The sequence below is a fragment of the Grammomys surdaster genome, unplaced genomic scaffold, assembly GCF_004785775.1.
Source record: "Grammomys surdaster isolate TR1022 unplaced genomic scaffold, NIH_TR_1.0 363, whole genome shotgun sequence".
In the NCBI taxonomy this organism is placed as follows: Eukaryota; Metazoa; Chordata; class Mammalia; order Rodentia; family Muridae; genus Grammomys; species Grammomys surdaster.
In genome coordinates, this window is record NW_021604782.1 from 12681959 (window position 1) to 12694177 (window position 12219).

General features: G+C 41.5%; 1 protein-coding gene across 1 annotated transcript in view; it reads left to right on the top strand.

The window, feature by feature from the left end:
* The window catches only part of Pappa (pappalysin 1), a 230064-nt gene that overhangs the window by 166099 nt on the left and 51746 nt on the right, over positions 1 to 12219 (top strand). The window contains exons 11-13 of the mRNA XM_028779996.1: positions 3341 to 3454; positions 4394 to 4487; positions 7342 to 7555. Of these exons, the coding sequence (XP_028635829.1) occupies positions 3341 to 3454; positions 4394 to 4487; positions 7342 to 7555 (422 nt within the window). The remainder of the gene's footprint in view (positions 1 to 3340; positions 3455 to 4393; positions 4488 to 7341; positions 7556 to 12219) is intronic.

Genomic DNA, 12219 nt, shown 5'->3' on the forward strand with positions numbered 1-12219 from the left:
TGTTCTAAGTCACAGCACAGCTTACCGGCTGTTCTGCCTAAGCCTAGTCCCAGTTGTTTTTTGAGAAAAATAAATAAGCTGAAAAGTGTCTACTAGACTGTGAAAGTGGCTATGTTTTAACCTTAGCATCTGTGTCTAATTCTGGATAATGGGGTAGGTGATTCTTGGCACCTTTGTACTTTCTAAAAATCCCCTGTGATATTTAACCATTATTGCATTCCCAGATCTCAATGATTCTCAGATCCAGTGAGGAAGATTGGCAATGAATGGTTTTTAATACTTTTTTGATATTTATAAAACAATTAAATCATTTTCTTATGTGAAATATTATAAGGTAGTAGAAGACAAATGGTTCACTTAGTTGATATTAAGTTGACACCAGGGCCAACAACAAGGTATTGAGAATCATGGGAAGACATCTTTGTGTCTATGGCTAATCCAACATTTAAATGCACAAGAACCAGTGAAGTCCTTAGAGGCAGGACCTGTTTCTAATTCTCCCTCTGTTTTTGAGTGCAAGATGTGTTTTGTCTGAACACTGGTTAGTATATCACTTCTGTAAATGAAACAGAGACTTGAAATTTTTTAATTATTTTCTTTTATTTACTTATTTTCTCTCTTAATTATTTTATACATGTATATAATGTATTCTGTTTACTCTTAACCCTGACTCTCTTATCTCCCTCATGCTACCTCCAACCATCCCTCCTTCCTATATACTTTTTTTCTCATATTCATGTCTTTGGTTTTGTGATCCTGAATTTAACCAGGGCTGAATCTATGAATACATCTACGATGTATTTGAAGTATCCATGGGTACCTGTGTGGCTATGTAAACTGAATGCTAGGGGCATCCTTCTCTCAGAACTTACCAGTGACCAATATGTTATCAAAGAGCAGTAGGCACAAATGAGTTTCTCCTCGATCCATAATGGACTGTTGACAGACCTAGTCATGTGTACATCCAGTGCAGGTATCTAAAACTGCTGAGAATTAATAATTGATGTTGGCAGTTTGAAACTACTCTCTCTGTCTTGGGCTCTCATATTTTTTTCTACCCCCACTTCTGTATGGTCCCTGTGCCTTAAGAGTTGTGTGGTATAAATGTCTTCTTTAGAGATGAGGAATCAAACAAAAACTTGACATTTTCTGAGACCCTCTAGAAGTTAGGACTATCCCAAGATATGATGGGGAGAGGGACACTTGAAATTGAGCATTTATATAGGTGGTATTCTTGACATAGTAAACGGAGGCTTTGGTGATGCTCAGGTAAAGAAGGGTTAGATTTTTCAGAAGAATCTGACTTAGTTCAGTTCACTGGAGCCACTGTCCTAGAGCACAGTGTTAAAGGGAGTTAATACCAATAGTTTTACATCTATTTTCCATGGCATTATAAGCTAATGTTTGGGGTATTTTATTCCTTGGGTTTGAAAATAAAATAATGAAAATCTATGCTGTGTAATCCAGGATGGCTTTGCACCCTTTGCCTCACCTGGTTCTACTTCAGTTTTCTAACTAGCTATGATTACAAGAACATACTTCTAGGTAAGGACTGGAGAGCTTTATTTTCTTCTTAATTCATAACCTAAATGACATAATATAAACCAAAGCAGTGATACTTGTCAAGTATATGCATCACATAAAAGGTGTGTGTACTACCTGAATTGATAATTGTATGCACCTCTCTTGTCTTGCTTGCTTCTTTCCTTGTTCTGTAAAGTAACCCATTGCCGATAAGAAAATGTGAAAACACATTTCCTCCATTTCCTTGATACCACTGCAGCTGCTGCCTTTGAATTCAGTGCATGCTTTCTCTTGATATGTACAATCCATACTAACCTCTGACCATTTACAAAGCTTTTAATGTGTGGTTTTAACAAATATGTTACAATGAGCTTAGACATATATGTCATTTCTCTTTCACACTGATTGTTGCCATTGGTCCATGTTGATGTCTTCTAACTCAACACTAATTTTCATTTTGATTGATCTTGGCTCACATAAATCTAGTTAATTCATTTTAATAGTCTTTTGCTCTGTACAGTTCAACCATGTGAATATTTCCTACTTTTGCACCCTGTCCCCAAGAGATGAACACAAAGACTATTTCCAGTTTTGTGGTACCAGATACATATATACACATATATGTACATATATTAAAGAAGTGGACATATTTGATTGTTGAGAATAATTCATTTTGCTCTTTGTTTTATTTGTTTATTCTTTCTGTGTGTGTGGGGGGTTAGTTTGATTGACACTAGATTGTCTTGCTGTTCATTCTCACAGCTTTTAAGATCTCCTGAATTTTCTAGGTCAGCTTTACTTCACAAATAATTAGACTATGACCTGGAGGTGTAAAATAGCAGGCTCAAGCTCACAGGGAAGTTTTGTGAGAGGAGTCACATTGCAGATCAGAGGGAAAGTGTTAATTCAGGATAATCTTCTGCCAAACATCTGGTCAATCTCAACAGCTCTATGGTTCATCCCTTTCCCCACAGTGAATTTTGGCCAGTTGACAGTTACATACATGTGAGAGATTACTTGGTTGATATTTGCTTATCATGTCTGCTCTTCACCTTAGTTTTATGTGGATTTTATTCTCTAGTGCTTGATATGTAGTTTTCCAGATGACTCAGTAAGTGGAATGATATTTGGATACATAAGACACTTCACTAATTAAAAAAATCTGCTCATGTATACATTCTTGTACAATTGTAACACTTTAGTATTAACATCATTGGGAGAAAGAAGGCAGTGGAGTGTGGGGAAGAGAAGAAGAAGAGGAAGGAGGGAGAGGGAGAGGAAGGGTTTGGTCAACTGTTTTTTCTTGATAGCAAAGAAACCAGAGTTTACATTCTCAATACTTTCCTGTCATTGTGGATCTCTGAGCACAATTTTTAGAGTCACTTACAATGCTCCACATGACTTTGAGCATTCAGTAAGAGGAATCTCACAGTTTTCCTTTTTGCAGCTTTCCTTGAGCCTTCTGATTGCTAGGTAATTTATAACAACTCATGTCTATGTTTTCTTTTGAGCCTTCCCTTATATTTCTTCTGCCTACAATGCCTTCCACAACAAGATTCAATGTCAGCTCCTTTAGAATTTGTTCCCATGAGAATGTCCCTATCACTTGGCCACTGAAATATGTCATGTGTTCTCTCTCTTTGCAGCATTGGGGATTATTTCAACAATAGAGTATGAGTTTCTGGAGCAGATTCAATCTATTCACTCCTGCTTTCTCTTCCACTACCAACTGAGTACATGGATGGTAAAGGTTCCTTAACTTTAACTGAATTCTCAGCACCCTTGCAACATTATCTTTTCCTCCATCTTTTGCCAGGTGTGTCGAACCAAGGTGATAGATCTCAGTGAAGGCATTTCCCAGCATGCTTGGTATCCTTGCACCATTAATTACCCATACTACCAGCTGCCTCAGACCACATTCTGGCTCCAGGTAAGCCCTGATCTTGAGAGGTATGGTGTATAATAGGTCTTGCCTCCAAGAAGTACTGACCACTGTGATGACTTTTTTTCCCCTTGAGATGCTCTTTTCACTCTTCAAGACTGTCAATTTGTAAAGACAGGAATCCAAAACTTATTCATGGAATGCTTCCTACAACCAAATCCCATAATTGTTCACAGAATGCCCCATTCAATTCTTATATTGCAAAGAATTTGAAATCTTCCTATTATTTATTATTCAAAGCTTTAAAAAAATCATCTTTTCACCCATAGAGTCTATACTCACTCACAGAAAGAAGTGAACATTTGACTCTTTGTAGCTCAGTGTATGCTTGGTCACTTGCTGAACAGCAACCTTCACATGATATTTCACAACTTTGTGTGGCTTCATCTTCTTGGCTACAGACTGCGAATTGTGTTTGCTTTTTATTTATGTATCACTGACATGCTTTAAACCCCATGGTTCAGAGAATTTCCATGACCATGCCTTATTTGGCTTTATCATGTTGGGACCTGGTAGACAAAATAGTGGGGATAAGTGATGGCTAATAAACCTGCAATGTGTTTGGTGTCCATGTGTTATTTCACTATGTACTATCCTTGTGCTAGACACTATATTCCCTTTGTCTTAATAGAATTTCACAGTGACCCTATGAGCCACTTTCTTTAATCAACTATTTAAAAATGAAGAAAATCAGGCTCAGAATGTTCCAGGCATCTACCAGCATCATACAAAAAAAAAAAAAAAAAAGCAGAGCTAAGTCTGGATCAAGGTTTCTGGCCTGGGCTCCTCTATCTTCTCCCTTCCCAGTGAATGAATGGGTTGAAACAAAGCAAAATTCCTCTTTGCTCCACACTAATCTGATTGTTTGTCTGTCATGTGGTGAGTAAATTAATGACTATTCATGTCTTCATGTCTTCTCTATTTCAGACGTATTTCTCTCAGCCAATGGTTGCTGCAGCTGTTATTATTCACCTGGTGACTGATGGGACATACTATGGGGACCAAAAGCAAGAGACCATCAGTGTGCAGTTGCTTGATACCAAAGATCAAAGCCATGATCTAGGCAAGCATGCTATACTGGGATTGATTCACCCTTGGGTCCTTCTTTTCACATGTGGTTGCCTCTCCCACCCTCCTTTTAAGAAAGATCTTCTCCTTCCCTTTCCTCTCTCTAGCCTCTTTTCTGTTTACAGTTCTGGTTGCTTTAATCAACAGTTCTTGGTATATCCAGAGAAACACAAATTTGGCAAACACGAAGATAAGGGTTCAGTGGCAAAACTTGAATTTCACTGGCTTGCTTTGTTACATACGTTTAAACTTAGGTATCCATAGGATCCTCAAAGGACTCTGGGAAGGAGACTGAGCAAGCCCATTTCCCCACTATATGTCATTATCTAAAACCCATTGTAAGGCACTGGGAGACCACAGGACACATAGCAAACCAGGACTGAGAGAAGCCAGGTTTTAGAACCCTATCTTGTTCTACCATATGTCTCTGAAAATGTCAATAATGGTTGTGTATTTGGCATATTTTCCAGGTGATACACATGTGGAAACAGATATTAGAAAGCTTTCAATTAGCTTTGGGGTTTGAAAAGTAAGTGAGAAGTCAGGTTCTGCCTACTGGGGAGCAAGGGCATGTGGGGTATTCACTTGTCCTGTGGGAGTTGCTGCAAACATCTGGGCAGACAGAGTAACAACATATACAGTCTGGAAGGAAATCCAGTTCAACATGACTCAGTACACAGTGTTGGTTCGATCTTCTAGCATCTAAAACTAAGCACTTTATTTAGGCACACTTTAGTAGCATACAATTTGGATAAAAAGGTTTCTAGTTGTAACACAATCCCTTCTCCACAATTGCATGGAATCCCTTCTCAAAGGAGTGTTACTTCTTCCATGAAAATAGGTTCTGGAGATGGGCTGCATGTATTATCTTGTGGGTCTAGCAGAGGACATGATATAGCCTCAGTCATACAGATAGCATAGTAGTCATTTAGGTTATTAGCCACCTCTGGTCCTGGTTGTGGGAGCTTTGGGGAGCCAGGTATAAGCTGGCCCCACAGATGGCACAAGGATTACCTAGGCTATTTTCAACCTTCATTCCCAGCCTTCTGGATGTAGAACAGGTTGTATCTCTTTTCTTTTGAATAGACAAGACTGCATGTTTAACATTTCTGCTTTTTCTGGTGATATCTGTTAGGTCAAAGACCTTTGTGTTCCCAATACTGAGCATATTCATTTTTGTCTTGATATCAGTAGAGGAATGACTCTAAAATTAAGACTCAGGGTTTGATTCCTGTAGTTATTGTTAACTCACTTTGAAAACGTGAACAACATCACAGCACCCGACTCAAAGCCTGGTACTCTTGGATTGCATTGAGAGATATACCATATGGTTAGAGGGTCATTGCCTGTCATTACTGTGACTACTTCTAGTATAAAACTTGGCACTCACCATGTCCTTTTCCCATTAAGGATATTATTACACATTGCTATAGACACCTAACCTGGAGAACTTTGGGTCATTTGTTGCAAGTGTTTGGAATTCTGGGTGAGGCCTGGAGCTGGCACTTCAAAGCTGTGTGCACATCATTGTGTAGGAGAACCCATTTCAAAACTCTGAAGAAGTAAGCCAAGGGTCACTTCAGGGTCAAACGAAAGCCAAGGAAGCAAGAAGAACTTTGTTGTTGTGTTTACATGTTTACTCATTTAGTAGTTTTAAAGGCATAAAGAAAACATATCTTGAGGAAAAAGAAAGAAAATCCCTTAGGACTTCTCTGGATTCCTGGGAAGTTTCCTTAACTTACAAGCAAATATTTTCATAGTTATCCTGGCACTGCAAAGGGTGAGGCACAGACAGTGGAAATGTCAGGCTTTCCAGAAGCTCCTTGGATTCCACTGCTGTTATCTAAGGCTTAGACAGTTTCCTGTCTCTCCTCATCAGATCGTTCTGTTCTCTGTCTCCAGACTACTGAGCAGAGGCTTAGTGTCACTGAGAGTGTAAAGCAGAAAAAGGACACCTGATGGGCCCAGTACCTCCTCCCCCCCACAAGGAGAACTCTCCCATCTGTCAGCACATGGTCAAGACCACATTACTTTTACAATGTAGAAATGAAGGTTTAAGAACTTGCTAGAATTCCATCACTAGCAAGTAGCTAAACACTGAAGCCCACTTTTGACCTCATAACTCTGTCCCGCCTGCTGAATCTACTCCTTACTCTGTGGAATCCATGCATCTTTTCTCTGTGTTACCATCCCTCCCTTCCTAAACCTGGGGAAAGGAAGAATAAAACATGAAAGACTCCTAGGAGACAAGTTTGGGTTCTACTTGTATTTGGTGCTGCAACCATGCTGTGCTTGTCTGTGCACCCCAGTTTCTGTCCTTGAAGATTGGGCAGAGGTCCTTCCCACCCAGGGTTGCTCACAGGCCTACTGATGAGCCATAACAGTGAGCTTTTGACTCTGGGAAAGGGTTTGCTCATACACATTACTTCTTCCATCTTTATGAGAGCCCAAGCAAGCAGCATGAACACCGAAGGCTCAAACCTTCAAGTCCTGAAGCAACGTGGGAGGGAGTGCGAGCCATAGATGCTTGGCTGAGGGTGGCCGTTTGGGGGAGGGAGAGACTGTGGGCATTAGGTGAAGGAAAGCTTAGGGGCCAGGGAGGCAGGGGGATTGGAAAGATTTGGAAGCAAGAAAAAAGGCAGACAAAGAAACTTTCAATCAAACTCAAAATCCTCACTGGCCGCCCAATGGTGCTTTTGTGGAGTGACATGAAAGGGTCTGGGGGCTTCTGGAAAGGCCCGTTGGGGAGGGCGTGACTGGCCTTGAGTAATGAGCCTGGCCCCTCGGCCCTCTGTCTCCCCTGACAGGCCTCCATGTCTTGAGCTGCAGGAACAATCCCCTGATTATCCCTGTGGTCCATGACCTCAGCCAGCCCTTCTACCACAGCCAGGCGGTACATGTGAGCTTCAGTTCGCCCCTGGTTGCCATCTCGGGGGTGGCCCTCCGCTCCTTCGACAACTTTGACCCCGTCACCCTGAGCAGCTGCCAGAGAGGAGAGACCTACAGCCCTTCTGAGCAGAGGTAAGCGACAAGGGCCTCCTCACCCTGGATCATTTGTAGTAAGTGGAGACACAGAGTCTGAACAGCCACTGCTGCTGCTGTTAAATTCTGTTTCTCCACTCTCCAGTCTCTGACTTCTGGTCAGCTTGTTCTTCAAGATGAAGAGGATCAAAAATCTTTGAATGTTGGAGTGAACTACTAGAGAATAGAAAGGAACCCTTCTTTCACCTGTCCTGCAGCTACTGAGTTGAAGACAGGAAACAAATTGAACTAGAAATAGCAATTTTCTGCACTAGGCTGTAGCATCCCTATCTGAACAAAGACAGGAGAGGTAAATCAATTCTTGGTTCTTAGTATTCTATTTTGATAGTGAAGATGTGGCAAGTGCCATGGTCCTCCTCAATTGTGGATGATGTGACTACCATTTGCTTCATTCTAGTTCACTCTGTATTTTAATGAGGGAAATCCCTATATCTTCTGTGAGTCTAGCCCTTTATATTTCCCCAGCAGTGGAGGAGTTTGTGTTTTAACTGCATCACATCTATTAGTGCCTTTGATCTCACATCTTTTACTGCTGTTCAGCTCTTGCCATGAAAAGACAATATTTATTTGGAAGAATGAGTTCGAGGAATACTCTAATCTTGGAGTTGAATCTCCACACGATTGATTCTCACATGCATGCCCTTACATGAGTCATTTTGCTTTTCAGAGTCTCAGTTTCCTATTTAGAAAGATGTAGTTGATGACATCTACCCATAGGGGTAATTGTGAGGCTCACGTACCAAACTGTAGGTGAAAATGACCTCGCAAGATACTCACTGTGCAGAGTTAATGTATCAGTGAGGCCTGCTAACAACACTCACCTTCCAACTACAACAGTGATGCCTCCATGTGCAGAAATCTATCTGTTGTTCTTAAAATTCAGAAGTAGAAGAAACCTCAGAGATGACCTAGGGCAAAGAATATATTCAAACTTAGTGTCGCCATCTAGATTCTGGGGCTCAGTAAAGGGAAATGGTCCAGTGTTGCTGAGATGCTCTCATGTTTGTTTAATAAGATCCAGAGGGAGAGTTGGTATGTTGGTGGGCTTTGCAGAATGAAGCCCTCTACATGGTAATTCAGCACTGTCCTGTACACCTGGGGGCAAAGAGAGAGAAAAGAACTATGATGGGAGGGGGATATTAGCCTTTCCCATGCCTCTGCTCCCACAGAGGACATAAAAGGTGGTTGCAAAATCCACATTGTTTTGCACCCACAGTCTCCAGCTTCTGTTGTGAAAAGTGTGTCGCAATCACTGAGATGGACGAGCTCCTTAACTATTTATTCTTCATTGTCATATTTCATCCTAACAGCACTTCTTTATTCCCAGCTCTCCAGTCTCTATAAAAATAAGGTAATTCTCTGGACCCAGGAAAACAATGTTGATGGAAAATGCAAATCCATCGGATTGTTGCCACAATGTGTTCCCATCTTCAGATGCTTCTCTGTACCATCCACAAGCTGACCAAAGCCAGCACTGGCTTCTCGGAGCTCTTAACTAATGACTCCTGTGTACTGAGCAAAACAGTGCTTAAGCTCTGAAACAAATCAGTCGATATATGATTACATAGTTCTTTAGTGGTAGAAAAACATGGATTTGAGACAAGACATTATCCTGGCTGCTTCATATGACTGTGGACTGGTCACCTCCACTTCTCTGAGCCTCCATTTCTCTTTAAGAGATGCTGATGAATAGTATATTTTTCTGTAGCTCCTTCCAGGTTTCATAGCCTGCAATTCCAACAGCTAGGAAATGTAAGAAGGTAGAAGAAGGAACAAACTTTTGTTAAGCCCAGGATAATTACATTACTTTATTTCTTCCTCATGCCTGGTTTGGGAGAGTATGAGTCAGAGGAACAGCCAGTGAGTCCATGAAGAATAGACAGTAAGAGGGACAACCCCTACCCAATGCATCAAGAACATGAATGGGAGAAGAGGAATCATTAGGACTTGTCATGTGTGAGCATTCCCCCTTCTCTGGTTAAGGGATGCAGAAGCAGTCAGGAAGGCCTTTGGCTGACTGGGCCCTCCATTTGGATCAGGCTTCATAGAGGGCTGAGGCTGCAAAGCTGCAGGATCCTTCTGAATACCCCAATGGGGAAAGGACAGCAGCTGTTCTTGGGGAGCCACAGAGACATTGACAAAAACAGGCAGGACTCTACAATCATGCAAATGTAGTAAAACAACCCAGAAGACAAGGAAAAGAAAGATAAGCAGCAATGTGTACAAAGGCCTGGGATATGGTCCTTTATTCTTGAAATTGGCGAATCAGAGAGATCAATGTTATTGCTTTTTACAGCAGAGACTCCAGTTTATTCTCCTTGGACAGTTGCACGTTAAGCTGTTTTACTGGCAGGAAAAGTCACTTTTCCCTTCCATCCCGATTCTTTACTCCCTCTAGCTCTTCCTCTTCTCCCTCCCATGTCCCTTTACAGAACACCCTAGGAGATCCAGTGAGCTACCTTGAGAGAAGCAGTGCTACTGCAAAACCAATATAGATGGTGTTTTCTGACCTAGATTCAAGGGTTCCTAGCACCTGGACACTATTGCATATGAATTCAAAGCCCACCTCCACCAATAGGATCAGATTTCAAGTTAGAGGTCCAGTTGTAGAATGCAGTTCTAATTAGGTGGAGAATGACACACAAATGGGAGATTACAGGTGTGAAGTGGAAGGCTAAAAGGCTTCTTTCAGGAGAAAGACTGTAGTCATAAGCGGCCCCAGTGTTTGTCTCTACATAGTTCATCTGCTTTTCCTTTTCTTTCCCCTCCTACACTACACACACACACACACACACACACACACACACACACCATCCATCCATCCATCCATCCATCCATCCATCCATCCACCCATACATCTATCTATGCACTCTGTGGTAATTATTAAAAATCAAATGCTGTATAATAAATTTCAGTAGGGTAGGTATTTAAATAGTTATTTCCACTTCATCCTTATCCCTTCCTCTCTCTTCCCCTTCCTTTTCTCCTACCTTTTTCTTATCTCTTTTATTTTCCTGTTCTCTTCTTCTACCTCCTTTTTTATATGCTAGCCCCTCTCTAGAGGTAATGCAGATACCAAACTTTTTAGAAGGCTCTTTGTTAGATACAAGCTCTTCATGTGGCTGTGATGAACTGTTTTCAGTTGAGGAGAAGAGAACATAGGATGGAGACAAATGTTCCTGGAGTGTACACTTCCAGGATCCTAAGTAACAGGAATTCATACATAGCATTTCAAGCTCAGGCTGAAGGTACTCATGGTCATGTGGAACTATCTAGTAAGTCAAACTGAAAACAGGCCTGTGTTTACAGGGAAACCAGACTAAAGGAAAGAGTCCATGCTTCTGTAGCCAGACACTGGTCAGGGGGCAGCCACCAGTTCACCTTGAGTTTCAATAGTCTGTCTGTATATCCTGTGGGACACTGAGCTTGCATCTCTTACTCATCACTGGTCTCTGTATTTTATCACCATGAAGTTCTGGGTTGTAAATGTTTTACTATCACTTTCCCTTGATCGCCATTTCTGGGCAGGACAAGGAGGTCTTATCAGGCTAACATTTTTTCTGTCTCTCACAAATGACCTAAAGGGGTGGTGCCTAGGTTACATTTCCTCTCATTTTCCAGTTTTGACCATATGGCCTTCTATCTTTTGTGGTGGTGGTGGTGACTGCCATTTAATGGCATAATTGTAGCTAAGCAGAAGGCCATAGGAGTTAAGAGAGGACTTAAAGAGCAGAGCGAGAAGAAAAATCCTTTCCAGCCCTTCAATACCAGGTTTGTCATCACTGGTAGGTGTCAGCCATTAGGGGTAAGATTTCCATTTCAGTTCTGTATGGCAGAGGAAGGGAAGCTAAAAGATTGCTGAGGTATCACAATGGTTCTGTACTCATGAAGATCTTGAACATGTAAATAAGTAGACACAAGGGCGTGTGGGCACATGTACACACATACACACACACGCACACGCTCATGCACACAGAAAGACAGAGGCGGAGACAAGAGACAGAGAGAGAGGGAGGGGGAGGGGGAGGGGAGGGAGAGGAGGAGGGGGGAGGGGGAGAGAGAGAGAGAGAGAGAGAGAGAGAGAGAGAGAGAGAGAGAGAGAGAGAGAGAGAGAATCTTTGCTTCAATGTGAGTACTTGGTACATTCACCTTTTCATCTACCCTCAACCAATATTCTTCTTTCATAAAACTTCCTTTCTTCTTTTTTATTCACCATCAGTCACTATTGCTGAATTCCTCTCTTTAAATCAGAGGCTTTTGTTTCATATTCCTTGGTTTTGTACTTTAGAAATGAATCAGAGCTGTATTAAGGCAGGGTATGTGAGACATTTAGCCATCATTCTTCTGCAGTGTATGTGTACAACTTTTTTCTAGATAGTGAGATAGATCTGGAAAGGATAAGGGCTCAGAGAACATAGTGGCTGATGTCTATTGGAACTCTGTCAAGGCTAACATGCCCTTGGGCAAGCAACTCCAAATGTGTATTCTCAAATGGGAGTAATATCATTACCTCAAGGAGTCCCTGTACAGTTACAGAGAAGGTGTTATAGTGAGACTCAGTGACTAATGCCTGGCATTTCATACTTCATTCCCTCTTCTCTCTCTCTCTCTCTCTCTCTCTCTCTCTCTCTCTCTCTCTCTCT